The sequence below is a fragment of the Ranitomeya variabilis genome, chromosome 7 (assembly GCF_051348905.1).
Source record: "Ranitomeya variabilis isolate aRanVar5 chromosome 7, aRanVar5.hap1, whole genome shotgun sequence".
Classification (NCBI taxonomy): Eukaryota; Metazoa; Chordata; class Amphibia; order Anura; family Dendrobatidae; genus Ranitomeya; species Ranitomeya variabilis.
In genome coordinates this window covers 230951946-230974167 of record NC_135238.1, presented here as the reverse complement: position 1 = coordinate 230974167, position 22222 = coordinate 230951946, and the positions used below count along the sequence as shown (strand labels likewise).

Here is a 22222-nt window from a genome sequence, read left to right as displayed (position 1 = left end):
AATTTTGTACTTTCGTGATGAGATTATTCAAACCCGCAGTTACACTCTGGAGATCCATTATTGTCAGGTGCACACAGAGCATACAGAGATTAGGAGGAGAGAGAGAAAAAAGACTGCAGCAAGGCAGACTGGAGGAAAAAAAAAAAAAAAAAAATTCCAGCAGACTTCTTATAACTCTCCTTTCTCAACCTGGGTCTTTAACACTTTATAGGCCGGTCAAACTGTCATGATCTCTGCAGGCAGAGATCATAGCAAGCCTATAGAGGGACAAGCTCTCGGAAGATGGAACTATACTGACCATGAACTAAGCCTGCCGCGCAACTAGAAATAGCCAGGTAGCATTTCCTATTTATCGCTAGATGCCCAGCTCTGGCCTAAGACCTAAATAGCTAGCAGAGGGAAATATAAGACCTGGCTCACCTCTAGAGAAATATTCCAAAGAAGACAGTAGCCCCCCACATATAATGACGGTGAGTTCAGATGAAACAACAAACGCAGCAGGAAAATAGTCTTAGCAAATTTGAGGTCCGCTTACTAGATAGCAGAAGACAGATAGTATACTTTCATGGTCAGCAGAAAAACACTAACAAAACACCATCCAGAGATTACCTTAAACTCTGGCATTAACTCATAACGCCAGAGTAGCAATCCCTGATCAACGAGAGCTTTCCAGACACAGTAACAAAACTTCAGCTGTGAACTGGAACAAATAGGCAAAACAAAACATGGACAAAAGTCCAACTTATCTAGTAGTTGTCTAGAAGCAGGAACAAGCACTGAGAGGCATCAGATAACATTGTTGACCGGCAAGAAACCACCAGAGAAATGAGCTTAAATAGCGACACCCACTACTGATGGAACCAGGTGAAACAGGAAAGAGGATGACAAGTCCAATTCCACAAGCGGCCACCGGGGGAGCCCAGAATCCAAATTCACAACAGCTCTGCCATATAGTGCTCTGCACCGTTGCCCCATAGCTGTGCCATATATATATATAATGCTCTGCACCGTTGCCCCATAGCTCTGCCATATAGTGCTCTGCACCATTGCCCCATAGCTCTGCCATATAGTGCTCTGCACCGTTGCCCCATAGCTGTGCCATATAGTGCTCTGCACCGTTGCCCCATAGCTGTGCCATATATATAATGCTCTGCACCATTGCCCCATAGCTCTGCCATATAGTGCTCTGCACCGTTGCCCCATAGCTGTGCCATATAGTGCTCTGCACCATTGTCCCATAGCTGTGCCATATAGTGCTCTGCACCGTTGCCCCATAGCTCTGCCATATAATGCTCTGCACCATTGCCCCATAGATGCTCCACATAAATCTGTGCCATTGCTGCTGCTGCAATAATAAAAAAAAAAACACATACTCACCTCTCTTGCTTGCAGCTCCTCGGCGTCTCTCTGCACTGACTGATCAGGCAGAGGGCGGCGCGCACACTATATGCGTCATCGCGCCCTCTGACCTGCACAGTCAGTGAGGAGAGACGCCGGGAAGATGGCGCGACGCCCGGCGTGTGGAACGAGGACAGGTGAATATGCGATACTTACCTGCTCCCGGCGTCCCGCTCCTTCCCCCGGACAGCTGGTCTTCGGTGCCGCAGCCTCTTCCTCTATCAGCGGTCACCGGCACCGCTTCATTAGAGAAATGAATAGGCGGCTCCGCCCCTATGGGAGGTGGAGCAGCCTATTCATTTCTCTAATAAGCGGTCCCACGTGACCGCTGAACAGGGGAAGAGCTGCTGCACCCGGAGACCGTGGACGGGCAGGGGGAGCGACAGGAGCCCCGGAAGCAGGTAAGTATATGACAGTGCTCACCCGCCGACCCCACCACCGATCATGACTCGAGTATAAGCCGAGAGGGGCACTTTCAGCCCAAAAATTTGGGCTGAAAATCTCGGCTTATACTCGAGTATATACGGTAACTCCTGTGTATAATGGCATTTATGGTAATATTAGTATTGTGGGTTTTTTTATCAATGATCAGTATTGTAGTTTTCAGCCACTATGTGGTGGTAATATGTGGTCTGGTCACGGTGTGGCGGTATATGTTCCTCGTATGTGGTATTATTTGGTCACTATGTGGTGGTAATATGTGGTCCGGCCATGATGTGTCGATATTTGTCCCTTTTATGTGGTATTATCTGGTCACTGTGGTGGTAATATGTAGTCTGGTCATGGTGTGTTGATATTTGTCCCCTGTAATAATAATCTTTATATAGCGCCAACATATTCTGCAACGCTTTACAGTTTAATACACAACAGTCATAAGTAACAATGTTAACAATAATTAAAGCACAATAAGACCCTGCCCGTGAGAGCTTACAATCTACAATGAGGTGGAGGGACACGCAAAGTACAGGAGCGTATATATGTGTAAAATACCTGTATGTGGTATTATTGGGTCACTATGTGGTGGTAATATGTGGTCTGCTATCAGATCATAGCCAACACCACCTAATTATATCCTCTGAATGAGACCATGAAGGGATTATAAGCAAAGCACCAAAGAAACTACCTTCACACAAGGCCAGTAAAATTACATATCAACTTTATTAACCAACATAAAAGTAATAATCAGTAATGGGTATCTACCCATAGCACAGGAAGAAAGGTGGGCGACCCAGGTCGGGGCTCCATTAGTAGTGGTATCATAATACAAGCCATGATATAACAATACTTATTACAATTGTGCAAGTGATCATGTACAGGTATGCGAGCAATAAATAAAAAAGATAATAATACAAGTGTATAACTTAACAATATAATGATATAATTACCAAATGAAGCGCTCCTGGGGGCCCACCACACCCGACACACCGAACCACATACACCAATCAGATATATCCCCGAGACAGCGGTTGTGCTGCTAGGAGTTATGGTTAAACCCTCAAAAGGTTTATTCTCAACGTGGCATTAAAACATCTGCGGGTACAAACAAGATAATACACAGCGCAAAATAACTGTCACTGCACCTCCTGCCCTGCGCGGTTTTGTACTTTTCATACCATTTGAAGAATAAAGAAATAGAAGATTGCTGAGCGACATGCTTGATTTCTAACCGGAGACACCTTATAATCATGTATTTATTTATTTATTTATGTGAGATGAAAACATTTATGGGCTTTTTCTTGCATCTAAAGGCCCCGTCACACATAGCGATTTACCAACGATCACGACCAGCGATACGACCTGGCCGTGATCGTTGGTAAGTCGCTGTGTGGTCGCTGGGGAGCTGTCACACAGACCGCTCTCCCCAGCGACCAACGATCAGGGGAACGACTTCGGCATCGTTGAAACTGTCTTCAACGATGCCGAAGTCCCCCTGCAGCACCCGGGTAACCAGGGTAAACATCGGGTTACTAAGCGCAGGGCCGTGCTTAGTAACCCGATGTTTACCCTGGTTACCAAAAAAAACAAACAGTACATACTCACCATCTGATGTCCGTCAGGTCCCTTGCCGTCTGCTTCCTGCTCTGACTGAGTGCCGCCGTACAGTGAGAGCAGAGCGCAGCAGTGACGTCACTGCTGTGCTGCGCTCTCACTGTACGGCCGGATCTCAGTCAGAGCAGGAAGCAGACGGCGAGGGACCTGACGGACATCAGATGGTGAGTATGTACTGTTTTTTTTTTTTTACATTTACGCTGGTAACCAGGGTAAACATCGGGTTACTAAGCGCGGCCCTGCGCTTAGTAACCCGATGTTTACCCTGGTTACCAGTGAAGACATCGCTGGATCGGTGTCACACACACCGATTCAGCAATGTCAGCGGGGCCTCAACGACCAAAAAAAGGTCCAGGCCATTCCGACACGACCAGCGATCTCGCAGCAGGGGCCTGGTCGCTGGTACGTGTCACACATAGCGAGATCGCTACTGAGGTCGCTGTTGCGTCACAAAACTAGTGACTCAGCAGCGATCTCGCTAGCGATCTCGCTATGTGTGACGGGGCCTTAATTGTTGGAGTGCTGCAATCTTCTGTGGATTTTAGACTGATATTTCCAAACTAACTTGGCAGTAAAAAAAAATCTTGAACTGCAGTAGCTAGATGTGATCTGTAATCACTATACATACCAGCAGGTGGCGGTGTAGGACAGCAAAACTTAGTTGAGCACAGAGTTAATGGAATTGTATTATTTATATGTTTATTATGTTCATTTATATACAGTGCAATCCTATTCCGCAGCGTTTTACAGATATTATCACTGTCCCCAATGGGGTTCACAATCTAGAATCTCTATAATTATGTCTTTGGAGTCTGGGAGAAAACCGGAGAATGCGGAGGAAACCCACATTTGAACCCAGAACCCCAGTGCTCAAAGCAACAGTGGAACCTGATCATGAATCATCACTGGTTGCTCTGATTACAGCAAACATTGTGAAAAACTGTCCAGGGACTGTGCGTCTCTGATGACAAGTCCGAGACAGGACCTTAGATGGCTTCTCCCCGCCTGAATGATCTCTACCTAAACACACACAGACATAGGACCTGTGAGTCTAGGTGATTGGGACGGGGAGAAGTTGTCCTCAGACTACTTGTCCAAGACAGCATTTCTAAGCATATTTTCTCTGAAACGCTACAGCATTGCAAAGTAGACGCAGCCAGTGTCTGTGGTTCGGGCAGTATGAAACAGATGACAGGATCCCTTTAAACTTGGGGCTCCGATGCAAAGTCTGTATAAAAGCCTCCTGTCACCCTCATTATACAGCAATCTGAAAATAATAATAATAATAATAATAATAATTTTATTTATATAGCGCCAACATATTCCGCAGCGCTTTACAACTTATACCGCAGCGCTTTACAACTTAATAATAGATTACACAATTATTGAGGGCTGAATCAGAATTGCTGGACGAACCATCAACAATCTTAAATACGCAGATGATACAATGTTGATAGCAACAAGTGTAGATGGAATGAAGGACGTATTACTGACAGGATGGAAAGCCCGAACATTGGACTCCTGCTCAACACAAGGCAGACAGATACTGACCACTGCCCGGCACGACCAGGACACATTTGAGATGGACGACAACGAACTGGAAGTTGTAAAGGACTTCACCCTACTCGGATCAACGATCACACAAGATGCAGCGACCACACCGGAAGTCAATAATAGTCATGGGCAAATCAGCAATGAAGACACTGGACGAGATCTTCAAATCGAGGAACATTTCACTGGTGACGAAGACACGGCTCGTACATACTCTGATCTTTTCCGTGGATACATACGGATGTGACACCTGGACGATAAAGAATCAAGACAGAAGGATCAACACCTTCAAAATGTGGTTCTGGAGAAGGAGGTTATCAATACCATGGAATTTTGGAACAAATCAAGTCAGACATGTCACGGGAAGCAAGAATCACCAAGCTACGACTTGTCTACTGTGGACACATGATATGAAGAGAGCGGTCACTGGAGGAGGACATCATGGAAGGAAGAATAGAAGGAACAAGGTGAAGAGGAAGAAAAGCAACCTGATGGCCTGATACTATAAACATAACGGTGGAGAAGACCTTGGTGACCTATCTAGGCTTCCACAAGAGCCATCTCCCTACAAATCGCCAAGGCTCGAGCTAGAGCTGAAGGCCGTTAAATAATAACTTCATTCTCAGATACAGAATCTCCTGGGATCACAGCTCGGCCTGATTTAAGTGAATACAATAACAGACATACCGTATTTTTCGGACTACAAGACGCACTTTTTCCCCCCCAAAAAAGGGGGGAAAATGGGGGGTGCGTCTAATAGTCGCAATGCAGGCTTACCGTGGCGGCAGAGGTACGGTGGCAGAGGTGTGGCGGCAGACGTGCGGGGATGAGGAGGCGCAGTGAGCGGGGTCCCTTTCCCCGGTGAGGTGATGCAGCAGCCCGGTAAGCAGCAGAGCCGGGTGAATACTACTGTTAGCGGTGGGGGCGGCCATCTTCCGGAGGCCGCGCGTGCGCAGATGGAGCGCTCTGCTTCCCGGGGCTTCAGGTAAATGGCCGCCGGGATGCCGCGCGTGCGCAGATGGGGATCGCGGCGGCCATTTTCCTGAAGTTCTTGGCTTCAGGAAAATGGCCGCCGCGATCTCCATCTGCGCGCGCGCGGCATCCCAGCGGCCATTTTCCTGAAGCCCCGGGAAGCAGAGCGCTTCATCTGCACACCCACGGCCTCGGGAAGATGGCCGCCACCACCGCTAACAACAGTATTCACCCGGCTCTGCTGCTTACCGGGCTGCGGCATCACCTCACCGGGGAAAGGGACCCCTCTGATGCCATACCTCTCACTGCGCCTCCTCATCCCAGCACCTCCTCATCCCAGCACCTCCTCATCCCAGCACCTCCTCATCCCAGCACCTCCTCATCCCAGCACCTCTGCCGGTAACCACTGCTGCAACCCTCCCATGGACACCAGGCCGTGGCGTCGCCCACCTAAGCAGGAAGGGACCCTGCTCAGGTGCACGCCGTACCGCATCACCCCACCTCTGCCGACACCTTGCCTCCTGTGACCCTGCTCTGCCACCGCCAGCCCTCAGGTAAGATACTGGAAATTCGGACAATAAGACGGACCCCCATCTTATAAAAAATCTTTTTTTCTGCAATTTTCACCCCAAATTTGGGGTGCGCCTTATGGTCCGGTGCATCTTATAGTCCGAAAAATACGGTAACCACAGAGAGGCGCTGTCCATAGGAAAAGAATCAGACCTTTTTTTCTGACCATATTATTGTTGGAGACGTTCACTGATATAAGCTGTATATTATGTCTACAGTCTATGCAGCCGTAACTGGAGACAGCTATTGGAAGGATGGCTACAATGTATCGACATGTATCAGTGTTTACATAATATGCACCAACAACCATAACATTAAAGACACTGGCTGGACAGACATACTATTGATATCCAAACTAAAGGTTAAGTCTCCAGATCAGTGGGGGTCTGACACCCTGCACCCCATCATTCCACAGTGGCGGCCGCGTGTATAAAATGTACAGAAACAGCACAAGGTGCAGCGGCTGCTGCTGAAAGCTGTAGATCAGCTTGTTTCTAAAAATGAAGCAAGCCTTCATTAAAGGCAAGGTCATGAATACCGTATGCCCAGACAACCCCTTTAAGGTGGCTAATGCAGAGTAAATGCTTTTCCGCTGCATTTCTCTGCACAGACGGGTGAACGGAGCGCCGCTGCGCAGGGAATAGGATGCAGCACTAAACCAGCGCTGCGCCCCTTTTATTCTCAGGATCGGTGGGGGTCCTAAAGTCCCCGCTGACAGTCACTTTATAAGATGGTAATATCTCTCAAGTATCTGCTGCTACGGTCTTGGTGCCACCATCCGAGGTCCCATGGAAGCGATGGATCAGAACTGTTCAGGTTCTGGGTGGGAGATTTGCCAACTTTATCAGGGTCCTCTTTCACCAGAAGTTCCTCAGGGAGAATGGACACGTATGCAGGGGTAATAAACTGCTATATATCATGTGAGGAATCATTGGGATATGGATTTATCAACATCTAGATGATGAGATTGGGAAATTGCGCAGAAGACAATTCCCAGAATGTTAGGCCATAATAAGCGATTTTATTACCCCCTCAGAGGTGACTTTGTGACTATCCAAATACTGGCCAATGCATCTGACGGCTCCTCACACGCCGACATCATTTCCATAAAACCTTTATCCTAATTTTGCAGACACCAGAGGAAAATAGCTCAGATTGCAGTCAGGGACAACACTGAGGTCACTATGCGAAGTAGTAGTCAAATCATCCAGGATAACGCAGGCAAATCTGTGCAGTGACGGCAGACAGGAGCGTAATAATGGCAGCACCGGGGACCCCGCCGGCCAGGTGTGACGCTGTCAGCTCAGTATAAGGGTATGTGCACACGTCCGGAATGCATGCAGAATTTTCCTGAGATAAACCTGAGGTTTTCCGCAGGAATTCTGCATGCGTTTTTTTGCACGGATTTTTACGCTTTTTTGTGTGGATTTTATGCGGATTTTTTTGCGTTTTTTCCCGACACTCCAAAACAATGGGAAATCCGCAAAAAATCCGCAAAAAGAATGAACATGATGCTTCTTTTCCCGCAATGCGGTTTTTTTTGCAGAAAAAAAACGCATCGTGTGCACAAAAAATGCGGAATGCATTCTAAATGATAGGATGCATATCTAAGCGTTCATGCGTTTTTATTGCGAAAAAACGCGCAAAGAACGTGAAAATTCCGGAACGTGTGCACATACCCTTAGGCTCGCTGTCTTCTCACTTGGGACCTAAGGTGACGGGGACCATCGCAGATGACAGCCGAGCGCCTGCTCCAACATGTCGGCTTCTGTGCTTCATTATCATTTCTATACCTGATGCAGAAACTACTACCCTCATCATAGATAGAACCCCAGATATATTGCTGCACTAGAAATTCTCTATTGTAATCAGGCGACGTTCACATGTCGCGTTTTTGCAGTTCCTTTTCTGCTGCCTTTTTTTAAATGCTAATTTAAAGCTCCTTTTTCCAGTACCAGCAAAAACTATCAGATTAATATGCGAAATCTCATGAAAAAGCTCGATCTTATTTTCCGGACTGAATTGGAAAACGGCGGCATGGCAATTCTATCAGTCTTTTTGCAACATTTTTTCACCATACAAAGTAAAAAACGCTACAAAAAATAAATAAAAGCACCATGAGTTTTTGATGAATAAAACGAACTTTACTAAACGTGGGCTGCAGACAGATGACACATATGATCTGCACTAAAAGAACGCAGCAAAACCGACTTTTTATAAGCAACTTTACTGCCAGGAGAGCAGGTTCTGCCTGCAAAATAAATGCTGCAAGAATGCAACATGTGAACATAGACTTATAAGAGCTCAGGGCCGTCTCTGGGGGATGTGGAGGAGCATTTTACCCAAGTGGTCAGTGGCCTTCTAAACCCAGCAATCCCAAGCAAATCTGGAAAATGCGACATCACCAGAAACTTTGGAGCCTCGTACTAAACTTTTGAATTGAAACCCGTTTCCCCAGAGTTTCCAACAATCCCCCCGAAACCCACAGCGTCCTGCCAACCTTCAGCCTCACAGACCCCTGAATCCGGCCTCAGCTCACTAGGGGGCTTTGGTTTATTAGTACCATTGTGGGGTCTCGTCTGCAGTAAGAGATGTGGCCCTGATATCAATGCAGGAGCGGGTCGCAGAGGAGGAATCCTCATGTCAGACACTTCTGGTATACAGGACCCAGGTGAGAAGCCCCTTGTAGGGTCACAATGCTGAGGCCGGGGGTCCGAGACCGCAGTATGGTGCTGCCACATTGCAGCAGAGTGGAGGTGGATGTGGCCGTGTTGACACCTGCCAGGGTGCGCCACCAGCAATAATAATAATTTTTATTTATATAGCGCCAACATATTCCGCAGCACTTTACAATTACGCCAAACATTGGATTTTGTGCTACTTTCTTGCCGCAGTTCCATGAGGGGCGCGATTCATCCCCCTGCACCGTGCTGAGATTTAGCGGCAGAACACAGCGAACATTGACAGCACGACCGATGCCGCGGCCACTGAGCAGCCTCAGGCTTAGGAGGGTCAGAAGTCCGCAGGCTGCAGTCTTCAACTTTCTATGCCTTTTTCCCCCCCAGAATGTAACATAGAACGTTAAAAAACTAACACAGTGTATCTCCGGACACTGCAGCATCTGATACATTTTGAATGTTTGTTTTTTGTTTTATAAACAAAAAAAGGCGGCAAAACTCACAAAGTTGAGAAATGGAGAAGCAGCAGCTCCAGGCCTCAGCCGCTCACACCCACCGAGAAAAATCAGCACACCCACCGAGAAAAATCAGCACACCCACCGAGAAAAATCAGCACACCCACCGTGCTCCAGGTGCGGAGGGAACATTATTAACCTTTGATTTGCTGGCAGTTTCCACCCCACAGGGTAATATTTAACTGTGATTGAACAGTTCCATCTACAGCACATAGAAGGATCAGCAGTATTCACACCCCCTCCCCCATGCACGCTCAGCACACAGCTATTCCTCCTGACCCCCTCCTCATACACATGCACGCTCAGCACACAGCTATTCCTCCTGACCCCCTCCCCCATACACATGCACGCTCAGCACACAGCTATTCCTCCTGACCCCCTCCCCCATACACATGCACGCTCAGCACACAGCTATTCCTCCTGACCCCCTCCCCCATACACATGCACGCTCAGCACACAGCTATTCCTCCTGACCCTCTCCCCCATACACATGCACGCTCAGCACACAGCTATTCCTCCTGACCCCCTCCCCCATACACATGCACGCTCAGCACACAGCTATTCCTCCTGACCCCCTCCCCCATACACATGCACATGCACGCTCAGCACACAGCTATTCCTCCTGACCCCCTCCCCCATACACATGCACGCTCAGCACACAGCTATTCCTCCTGACCCCCTCCCCCATACACGCTCAGCACACAGCTATTCCTCCTGACCCCCTCCCCCATACACGCTCAGCACACAGCTATTCCTCCTGACCCCCTCCCCCATACACATGCACGCTCAGCACACAGCTATTCCTCCTGACCCCCTCCCGCATACACATGCACGCTCAGCACACAGCTATTCCTCCTGACCCCCTCCCCCATACACATGCACGCTCAGCACACAGCTATTCCTCCTGACCCCCCTCCCCATACACGCTCAGCACACAGCTATTCCTCCTGACCCCCTCCCCCATACACACTCAGCACACAGCTATTCCTCCTGACCCCCTCCCCCATACACATGCACGCTCAGCACACAGCTATTCCTCCTGACCCCCCTCCTCATACACATGCACACTCAGCACACAGCTATTCCTCCTGACCCCCTCCCCCATACACATGCACGCTCAGCACACAGCTATTCCTCCTGACCCCCCTCCCCATACACGCTCAGCACACAGCTATTCCTCCTGACCCCCTCCCCCATACACATGCACGCTCAGCACACAGCTATTTCTCCTGACCCCCTCCCCCATACACATGCACGCTCAGCACACAGCTATTCCTCCTGACCCCCCTTCTCATACACATGCACACTCAGCACACAGCTATTTCTCCTGACCCCCTCCTCATACACATGCACGCTCAGCACACAGCTATTCCTCCTGACCCCCCTCCTCATACACATGCACGCTCAGCACACAGCTATTCCTCCTGACCCCCTCCCCCATACACATGCACGCTCAGCACACAGCTATTCCTCCTGACCCCCTCCCCCATACACATGCACGCTCAGCACACAGCTATTCCTCCTGACCCCCCTCCCCATACACGCTCAGCACACAGCTATTCCTCCTGACCCCCTCCCCCATACACATGCACGCTCAGCACACAGCTATTCCTCCTGACCCCCCTCCTCATACACATGCACGCTCAGCACACAGCTATTTCTCCTGACCCCCTCCCCCATACACATGCACGCTCAGCACACAGCTATTCCTCCTGACCCCCCTCCTCATACACATGCACGCTCAGCACACAGCTATTCCTCCTGACCTCCCTCCCCATACACGCTCAGCACACAGCTATTCCTCCTAACCTCCCTCCCCATACACATGCACGCTCAGCACACAGCTATTCCTCCTGACCTCCCTCCCCATACAAATGCACGCTCAGCCAGGTTTCCGTCTCACCTTCCCACATGCACGCTCAGCAAACAGGTTTTCCTTACACCCGGATATTACGGGCGTGTCCTGCCCCGTGGCTCCTCCTTCCCGCCCCCCACCCACACATACACTATGAAGGCTCCGCCCATGGGCGTGCTGCTAAGGCCGCGATTGTTAGGATTCCTCGCAGTGGGCGTGTCCGTACGTCACTGCCCCTCCCCTGTTATGATCAGTGCGGGGAAGACGCCGCAGTACTGTACAGCCGCAGGGCGTGTCCTCACGATGTAGCTCCGCCCTTCTTATGTCCAATCCTATAGGAATCTCAGATTCTGATGCAGACTCCGCCTCCACCTTCTCTGATTCGCCAGAAGGCGTGCCCTTATCTACAAAGCTCTTCCCTTTCCGTAGTGGTGACTGCACCGATGACTCCGCCCCTGGGCGTGTACGTAGCCCTCCCGGCACCGCCTCCCTACATAAGGCTACTGTCTGCGCAATTGACAGTTCACTTCTCACAGAGATCCGTCACCCAGGCTCCGGTGAGAATCTACCACTGCCAAGCTCCCGCCCGACCCCCGCGGACACGACAACATGGTGAGCGCCCGAGTCCTGCGCTGCGATGCGGCTTCTCGCCCTGCGGTAACGCCTCCCTGCTGCAGATGTGTACTGGCCCTTTAATCATGGCCCCCAGGTCGGCGCCGGGTGCTGACGAGCTGCCGACAAGATCTCCCCTCTGCGCCAGATTAACTCTTTGCTTTCCTGCTATTTATGTATTTTAAGGGGTGGGTTGTATTTTTTTTTTCTTTTGCTGGAGGAGAATTTTGTGATTTTTTTTTTTTTTGGAGGGAGAATTTGCCACCTCTGGGCCTGTCCGAGTATCATCACCCCCATCAGGCGCTGCGGGATTTCATCATGACGGTTACAACATCCTCATTTCCTGCAGCTCCTCTCCCCCTGACCCGTCTGTGCAGATGCAGCAGAGCTGAGTGTGTTGTCAGATGCAGCAGAGCTGAGTGTGTTGTCAGATGCAGCAGAGCTGAGTGTGTTGTCAGATGCAGCAGAGCTGAGTGTGTTGTCAGATGCAGCAGGGCTGAGTGTGTTGTCAGATGCAGCAGGGCTGAGTGTGTTGTCAGATGCAGCAGAGCTGAGTGTGTTGTCAGATGCAGCAGAGCTGAGTGTGTTGTCAGATGCAGCAGGGCTGAGTGTGTTGTCAGATGCAGCAGAGCTGAGTGTGTTGTCAGATGCAGCAGAGCTGAGTGTGTTGTCAGATGCAGCAGAGCTGAGTGTGTTGTCAGATGCAGCAGGGCTGAGTGTGTTGTCAGATGCAGCAGAGCTGAGTGTGTTGTCAGATGCAGCAGAGCTGAGTGTGTTGTCAGATGCAGCAGAGCTGAGTGTGTTGTCAGATGCAGCAGAGCTGAGTGTGTTGTCAGATGCAGCAGAGCTGAGTGTGTTGTCAGATGCAGCAGAGCTGAGTGTGTTGTCAGATGCAGCAGAGCTGAGTGTGTTGTCAGATGCAGCAGAGCTGAGTGTGTTGTCAGATGCAGCAGAGCTGAGTGTGTTGTCAGATGCAGCAGAGCCGAGTGTGTTGTCAGGTGCTTTATTGCTGCCAGGACCCCCCTGACCATCGGGGCACAAGACTGCACCCAGGGGAGAGGGGTCAGTGCAGGAATAGGGGGCACAGACCCGACCCCTGACCTCTCACCAAGGGCTGTGCCACACGACCCACTCAGCGCTGCTGCACCGTCCTGTCGCCCTCAGACTGTGGGAATCTCACATTCCCCTCCTGTAACCTGGAGGTGTCATCAGCAGGATGTCCGCGCCATTTACGGCAGGTTCACACTCGGTGCCATCTCACTGCTGTTACTTTTCATGCATTTGTCTTAAAGGGATTGTGCAATTTTTATTTTTGTTTTACTTTGCAGTTTTTGGGGGCCTAAAAATATATATTTTTTCCTTTTGAAAAGTTTGCACTTTTTTGGCTTTTATAGGTTCGTATTCTACTTTGATGTGATCATAACTCAGAGGAGCTCATAAAAAGACAGATAAGAGAGAAACTCGTGACCGATACTCAGATAACTCCTTCCGCAGCCGCAGAGGCAAACGGTGCAATATTATTAATGAAACCCAATTGCAAAAATGATTTTTAGCCCCAAATACATGCGGTTAACAAACAGAAATTGTCCCCAAAGATGGAAAACCTCTTTAAATCCATTCTGTATTTTCTGGGAAAGTTCGGTGACAACCAAGGAGGCCGCCATTGCCAGTCTAGTGCTGCCCAGCTCCCAGATGGTTATATGGCCATTGTCCAGGGGGCGCTCCCAGGCCGTGGTGCAGCAGGGTGGGCACTGAGGACACGTGGTCACCTGTCACTGGGGGGCTTTCTGGGTCACCCCTCCCACCTCTTCTTCAGGGTCCCAGCTGCCGGGCGCCATCCCGGGCCTCTTTCCTAACTAGGTAATTGTAGTAGAGCCCGATGGGTGCAGGGGATCCGTCATGTGTTTATCTTGGGCTTGTCACATGGAGAATTCCCAGCACCTGCCTGACACCCGTTCTAGAATTACCCAGACACATCGGGGGCCGAGCACATGGGGGGCCGCGGACAGCACACAGGGGGATCTGGTGCCCACCGCCGTCTTATATGGATGTAACATACTTTACATTACAATAAATCACCAATGTCAAGATCTCTGCTGGCTGTCAGTGAATGGAAACATGATTGACACCCTGAAAGCTTGTGTAGGGGGTCGGTCCACTGATTGGATGATGAAAGTATAAACGCTGAGGGTTTCACTATTGGGACCCCCAGATAGGTCTGCGGCAGACATGGCGGGATTATGTGTGATTTGGGATAGGAGGTCACGGTGCCTGGATTTCTAATGCTTCATATGAATGTGAATGAGGTCGGAGGCGCTGATCCTCGGCCCCTGCCTATAGGCCCCGCATCATAACGGCATTTCAGTAATGCCAGGTTCACCCATAACAGGAGGGCTGACGAGACCCCCGGAGGGGACGCCGGCTCTGCTACATCAGCATTTACTTTGTTGACTTGAGAAAGGTCCGAATTTCCGGTTTTGGAGGAAACATTGTTCTCATTCATTCACACCTGGCTATAGGTAAAGGGGAACACTGCCGGGAACGTAAAAACCCCTACGTTATAGAAGTTGCCTCCCCAGCCTGTAAAGCCTTCCCTATTCTGATTTACCCACGGACTACTAGAGAAAGCTGAAGGGGAACTCCGACCAAACCGCTTCTTCACATTGCTGTGCGATGAAGGACCCTCCCGCTTCTCTGCTGAAACATTGATGATCAATGGTACAGTCCAGGAGGACCCCCCTTTATGGCTCTCCGGGGCCAGCGCCATAGAGCACAGCACCCCGATCTCAGCTCAACTTCACAGGAGATGGAGAAAAGGGATTTAGAAAAAAGAAAGAAAAAGTGTCTGGAGTTTCCCTTTAAGTCTTATGGCAACTAGTATTGGACACTGTGTAGTCACTGCCGGTGCGGAGCGCTAGATGACGGTATTATACTGCTAACATGGTTGCTCCATTACCTCCTGATTTCTTATCTTCGGTGACTTATACACGGACTCTTTGCTTTTTCTTATTTATTCTCTTCACCAAAGATAAAAAGAATAATAATGTAGTTTATGTAGAGCCGAGCAGAGCAATGCCAGAAACAGCCAGAGGGGGCGCTGCCTCAGGAGGATAAAAAAAAAACAGCTCGGAGCTCCCCCCCCATCTTATACACTCCCTTTAAGGCCGGACTGGTGGGAGTAGTAGTTTATTACAGCTGGAGCGCCACATTGCAGACGTATCGCCCCCTGCAGATTATTATTATTAGAGGGCAGCGTCCTCTGCGGCTCCGGACCCCCGAATTCACTTTCTGCCCCCCCCCCCCCCCCGATTCACTTTCCGCCCCCTCTTTCTGTAAAGTTTGCAATAACCGAGCGCATTGCCATAAGTTCTTTGGCGCAGCTGCATTTATCTTTTCAGGCCATTCCACCTCCGTGCCTCTCCGAGCCCCCCATCCCGTATCCCCTCCATAAAAGAAACCTTCCGGAATTGCTGCCTTCTGTCGGGTTACAGAACGATTCAACACGTGCCAAGAAGTGTTATTGGCTCCTTGGGGGGTCTTACTGGCTTCAGGGAGCCTCCTAGATGTCCTGGGAAAGTTGGCAAGTATGGGGGGCTGGCACCAGTGCCCGGCTGACCCGGGTAAGTGCAGGGACCCCCATACAGATTAGATATCTGCGAGATCTGCCGGCTTTATTCTAATGTGTATGGGGGTCTTTAGATGACACTATCAATTGTGGCAGCGCAATTTAAGAGGCTGCAAATGTAGGAAGGTGCCCCTTCAACACCCAGCGGCGCCTCGCAACAGAACTGCCATTGGCGCCAAGACGCTGGGACCCTCCAGAGCGCCCCCTTGTCTGCCATGTTTGTACACATCTTCATAAGACTATAAAAAAAACTATGAAAAATATTGAAGAAAAAAGTGACATCATATGTGGTCACTGCTGTACGGCGCCACGCTGCTCGGAGGTCTGAGGCCTGGTCACCGCTGCACTGCTCGGAGGTCTGAGGCCTGGTCACTGCTGTACGGTGCCGCGCTGCTTGGAGGTCTGAGGCCTGGTCACCGCTGCACTGCTGGGGGGTCTGAGGCCTGGTCACTGCTGTACGGTGCCGCGCTGCTTGGAGGTCTGAGGCCTGGTCACCGCTGCACTGCTCGGGGGTCTGGGGCCTGGTTACTGCTGTACGATGCTGCGCTGCTCGGAGGTCTGAGGCCTGGTCACCGCTGCACTGCTGGGGGGTCTGAGGCCTGGTCACTGCTGTACGGTGCCGCGCTGCTCAGGTGTCTGGGGCCTGTCAACAGCTGCATGGCGCTGCGGGGGTCTGGGGACTGGTCACCGTTGCACGGGCCTGCTCGGGGGTTTGAGGCCTGGTAACCGCTTCACTGCGCTGCTCGGGGGTTTGAGGCATGGTAACCGCTGCACGGCGCTGTGATGCTTGGGGATCTGAGGCCTGGTAACCTCTGCACGGCGCTGCGCTGCTCGGGGGTCTGGGGCCTGGTCACTGCTGTACAGTGCCGTGCTGCTCAGGTGTCTGGGGCCTGGTAACCGTTGCATGGCGCTGCTTGGGGATCTGAGGCCTGGTAACCTCTGCACGGCGCTGCGCTGCTCGGGGGTCTGGGGCCTGGTCACTGCTGTACAGTGCCGTGCTGCTCAGGTGTCTGGGGCCTGGTAACCGTTGCATGGCGCTGCTTGGGGATCTGAGGCCTGGTAACCTCTGCGCTGCGCTGCTCGGGGGTCTGGGGCCTGGTCACTGGTGCCCGGCGCTGCGCTGCTCCGGGGTCCGAGGCCTGGTAACCGCCGCGCTGCTTGGGGGGGGGGGGGGGGTCTGAGGCCTGGTCACCGCTGCACAGTGCTGCGCTGCTCAGGGGTCTGAGGCCTGGTCACTGCTACGCTGTGCTGTTTGGGGGTCTGAGGCCTGGTCATCCCTACGCTGTGCTGCTCGGGGGTCTTCTGAGGCCTGGTCACCGCTACGCTGTGCTGTTTGGGGGTCTGAGGCCTGGTCATCCCTACGCTGTGCTGCTCGGGGGTCTGAGGCCTGGTCACCGCTGCACAGTGCTGCGTGCTCAGGGGTCTGAGGCCTGGTCACCGCTACGCTGTGCTGTTTGGGGGGGTCTGAGGCCTGGTCATCCCTACGCTGTGCTGCTCGGGGGTCTGAGGCCTGGTCACCACTACACTGTGCTGTTTGGGGGGGTCTGAGGCCTGGTCATCCCTACGCTGTGCTGCTCGGGGGTCTGAGGCCTGGTCACCGCTACGCTGTGCTGTTTGGGGGTCTGAGGCCTGGTCACCGCTACGCTGTGCTGTTTGGGGGTCTGAGGCCTGGTCACCACTGCTCGCACTTTTCCACGTTGGTTCTCGGCCGCTCACAGGACTCGCCTGGTTTGTACTTCAGGTTTTGACGTGATCTTCGTCGTTACATAAGCGCCGCCCCGCATTCCACACGGAGATTATACCTGCTAATCCCGCAGGTTATTAAAAGTCCCAAGTCCAAGTGTTCGCTGGGACAATCGCTGATTTCACCCGAGTGCAATGCTCTCCCCGGTCACAGGTTACATGACCAGATCTGTAAAGAACGTGTGAGCTTATAATGGATCGGTAAGAAAGGTCGCCCCCCCCCCATCAAGCACACGGGGAAGGGGAGCAGGGCAGGTGGTACCGGTCCGGGGCACGGTCCCCATTACAGTCCCTATGGTTACGCCCCGGTCTACATTCGCTCCCATCCTCCATCTTTTCAGTGATACACCCCATGTAACTTTCCACAAGGATCCGCTGATTGCCACCGAGTGATCCAGAGCGGATTCGGCTCTTTCGGCAGCTCTCCACCCTGGCTGATGAAGGGGATCCCTCTAGAACGTCCGTATGGGCATACATCCTTCTCAAAAGTCCCAATAATTTTTCGGAAACAGTCCTAGGAAATTCAAGGATGTTCCGTGGTGAAAACCACCACAATTGGGAAGTCCTTGGAGGCGTAGATCCGTACGGACCCAGTGATGGGGCTAAAATTTCCCAAAATTGGGAAGATCAATCACCGGCACGGCGCTACTGTCCCCTCCCCCGTCAAGTCTTCTTGGCATCGACATCCTGCGGGGGGCGTCACGTGATGGCCGTGGTCTTCTTATTCTGTCCAAACAGTAAGAAGCTGGATGGAATAAGATGGCTGCAGCGGTCACGTGACGCCCGGCGGGTGGCAATGCAGCAGCGCGCGCGGAGGAGGCAGCGGGCGAGGAGCGGAGTATAGAGAGTTGTTTTGTTGTTGTTTTTTTATCTCCCCAACTGTGCTTTATAGAAAGGATGTAAGAATTTAGATAATTTAGAAAATTGCTAATAGTGCAACTCCCTACACACAGGCAAATCCTCACTGCTGGTTCTGAGCTTTCAAAGACCTGATGAAATCGTTCCGCTGGAGCCTCAATAATAATAATAACAGCGCCCACGCAGCTCGCATTGTGGTCTGACCATATGTTGTGCTTTTTTAGATCTTTAGGGCGAGACCCGGAATGGCGGGTGCAATTATCACCGCTGCCCTAAGGAGAGGGTGTGCAGACTTGTTTGTGCAAGTTCTGCAGGTTTCAGGTGGAGGTGACTTATGTCAATAATGGAAGGTGAAATCCAGGGACTGAAGCGAACAATGTGATCTAGAGCCCAGACAGCTGCACATCCCCGACCTGTGGAATCTGACAACTGCTGCTCTCTGCAACAGCGCAGCTCATATGTTCCTGACACTTTACTCTTAAAGGGGATGTCCACCTCAGACCGTGACTGTACAGCTCGTGTGTAGATTTAGGTTTTTTACATCCTTCTAAAGCGATTGCTGTCCGCATAGATGAAGAGTGAAGAAACTCTGTACATACGTTACATTACTGATCCTGAGTTACCTCCTGTATTACACTCCAGAGCTGCACTCACTATTCTGCTGGTGCAGTCACTGTGTACATACATTACATTACTGATCCTGAGTTACCTCCTGTATTATACTCCAGAGCTGCACTCACTATTCTGCTGGTGCAGTCACTGTGTACATACATTACATTACTGATCCTGAGTTACATCTTGTATTATACCCCAGAGCTGCACTCACTATTCTGCTGGTGCAGTCACTGTGTACATACATTACATTACTGATCCTGAGTTACATTCTGTATTATACCCCAGAGCTGCACTCACTATTCTGCTGGTGCAGTCACTGTGTACATACATTACATTACTGATCCTGAGTTACCTCCTGTATTACACTCCAGAGCTGCACTCACTATTCTGCTTGTGGAGTCACTGTGTACATACATTACATTACTGATCCTGAGTTACCTCCTGTATTACACTCCAGAGCTGCACTCACTATTCTGCTTGTGGAGTCACTGTGTACATACGTTACATTACTGATCCTGAGTTACCTCCTGTATTATACCCCAGAGCTGCACTCACTATTCTGCTGGTGCAGTCACTGTGTACATACATTACTGATCCTGAGTTACATCTTGTATTATACCCCAGAGCTGCACTCACTATTCTGCTGGTGCAGTCACTGTGTACATACATTACATTACTGATCCTGAGTTACCTCCTGTATTATACTCCAGAGCTGCACTCACTATTCTGCTGGTGCAGTCACTGTGTACAAACATTACATTACTGATCCTGAGTTACATTCTCTATTATACTCCAGAGCTGCACTCACTATTCTGCAGGTGCAGTCACTGTGTACATACATTACATTACTGATCCTGAGTTACATCCTGTATTATACCCCAGAGCTGCACTCACTATTCTGCAGGTGCAGTCACTGTGTACATACATTACATTACTGATCCTGAGTTACATTCTGTATTATACCCCAGAGCTGCACTCACTATTCTGCTGGTGCAGTCACTGTGTACATACATTACATTACTGATCCTGGGTTACATCCTGTATTATACTCCAGAGCTGCACTCACTATTCTGCTGGTGCACAATACAAGACTATTTTGTGGGATTCTCCATGTTGTCGCTGTTAATGGCTTTTTTTTATGCGGTCTCACTCTGACCTCCGTCTATGGATCATGCACAGACCGGTCGCTTTTCTCCTGAACATATATCGTTATGAAGCTATGAAGTTCGGCTCAGGAGACTGCCGCCATCCTGGGCATCCTGATCTGTACACGGACGTGTGAATGAGGCTTAGGACTTGGTATCTGCTGGTGGCTGATCTTACCCTACATGCACATTATATGGTGGACCCCATCTCCAAATGTAGAAACCCATGAGTGGACCCCTCTCATACGAAGACCGGACCATTCTATTGTAGAAAGAGGCTTAAAGAAGCATCAGGAGAGGGCTATGACATGTACGAGAGAAATCCAGAGTGAAAACTCATTTCTTAATGTATTTTCTTTATTTTTCAGAGGGAATGCATCTCCGTCCACGTTGGCCAGGCTGGAGTCCAGATGGGCAATGCCTGCTGGGAGTTGTACTGCCTGGAACACGGTATCCAGCCGGACGGGCAGATGCCCAGTGATAAGACCATCGGTGGAAGCGACGATTCCTTTACTACATTCTTCAGTGAGACGGGGGCTGGTAAACACGTCCCCCGCGCTGTTTTTGTGGACCTGGAGCCCACTGTGATCGGTGAGTATAGTGGGTAGGGGGGGTCCTTCTAAAGCAGCACCCACATGGTGCCATATAATTTTCCTTGCGTCCTAATATCTCCGCTCCATTATCTTTCTAGATGAGGTCAGGTCCGGCAGCTACCGCCAACTTTTCCACCCAGAACAGCTCATCAGTGGCAAGGAAGATGCAGCCAACAACTACGCCCGAGGCCATTACACCATCGGAAAGGAGATCATTGATCCCGTCCTGGACAGAATCCGCAAGCTGGTGAGTGATTCGTATTGATCATCTCTCTGCGTGCCGCCTGCCATGTTCAGCTGTTAATTGTGCTCTCTACTCTTACAGGCCGATCAGTGCACAGGTTTGCAGGGATTTTTGGTTTTCCACAGTTTCGGTGGTGGCACTGGATCAGGCTTCACCTCCCTCTTGATGGAACGTCTCTCCGTTGACTATGGCAAGAAGTCCAAGCTGGAGTTCTCCATCTATCCAGCACCTCAGGTTTCCACCGCTGTGGTTGAGCCATACAACTCCATCCTCACCACGCACACCACACTGGAGCACTCAGACTGCGCCTTCATGGTGGACAATGAGGCCATCTATGACATCTGTCGCAGGAACCTGGACATTGAGCGCCCGACCTACACCAACCTGAACCGACTCATTAGTCAAATCGTGTCCTCCATCACAGCCTCTCTCAGGTTTGATGGTGCTCTGAATGTGGACTTGACAGAGTTCCAGACCAACCTGGTGCCCTACCCCCGTATCCACTTTCCCCTGGCCACCTATGCCCCCGTCATCTCTGCAGAGAAAGCTTACCATGAGCAGCTCTCTGTGTCCGAGATCACCAACTCTTGCTTTGAGCCGGCCAACCAGATGGTGAAATGTGACCCCAGACATGGTAAATACATGGCTTGCTGCCTGCTGTACCGCGGTGATGTGGTACCTAAGGATGTCAATGCCGCCATTGCTGCCATTAAGACCAAGCGCACCATCCAGTTTGTGGACTGGTGCCCAACAGGGTTCAAAGTTGGAATCAATTACCAACCACCAACTGCAGTTCCCGGTGGAGACCTGGCCAAGGTGCAGCGCGCTGTGTGCATGCTGAGTAACACCACCGCCATTGCCGAGGCCTGGGCTCGCCTGGACCACAAGTTTGACCTCATGTACGCCAAGCGAGCCTTCGTGCACTGGTATGTGGGAGAGGGCATGGAGGAGGGAGAGTTCTCTGAGGCTCGGGAGGACATGGCCGCCCTGGAGAAGGATTACGAAGAGGTTGGGATAGACTCTTATGAAGATGAGGATGAAGGAGAAGAATAAAGTGTCGTAGTCCATAACTGTATCATGTCCCGCAGCAATAAACCTCAGTTGTAACTTTTGTTTGTGATTGATGTTTCACCTTTTATTCCCCAATCTTGGAGACATTACTTATTCATACAATGAATAAATCTCTAATGTAAAGATCT

The 22222-nt window shown here is 50.7% G+C and overlaps 1 protein-coding gene and 1 long non-coding RNA gene across 3 annotated transcripts; one reads left to right on the top strand and one right to left on the bottom strand.

The window, feature by feature from the left end:
• Window positions 1-3798: 3798 nt before the first annotated feature.
• LOC143784635 (uncharacterized) lies at window positions 3799-11719 on the bottom strand. 2 transcript variants are annotated; one of them, XR_013217854.1, is made up of 3 exons: window positions 11637-11719; window positions 4999-5248; window positions 3799-4714 (listed from the first exon to the last, which is right to left on the bottom strand). It is a non-coding gene; the product is annotated as an uncharacterized LOC143784635 (long non-coding RNA). The 2 variants fall into 2 exon arrangements; XR_013217855.1 differs by lacking the exon at window positions 3799-4714 and adding an exon at window positions 9841-9935 and having other exon boundaries at window positions 4813-5248; window positions 11637-11670.
• A 311-nt stretch (window positions 11720-12030) lies between these two features.
• On the top strand, window positions 12031-22135 carry LOC143784634 (tubulin alpha chain). Its single transcript, XM_077273119.1, has 4 exons — window positions 12031-12200; window positions 20555-20777; window positions 20878-21026; window positions 21105-22135. Exons 1-4 carry the CDS (start codon window positions 12198-12200, stop codon window positions 22074-22076), a joined length of 1347 nt encoding a protein of 448 aa, XP_077129234.1. The 5' UTR covers window positions 12031-12197; the 3' UTR covers window positions 22077-22135.
• Window positions 22136-22222: the final 87 nt, after the last annotated feature.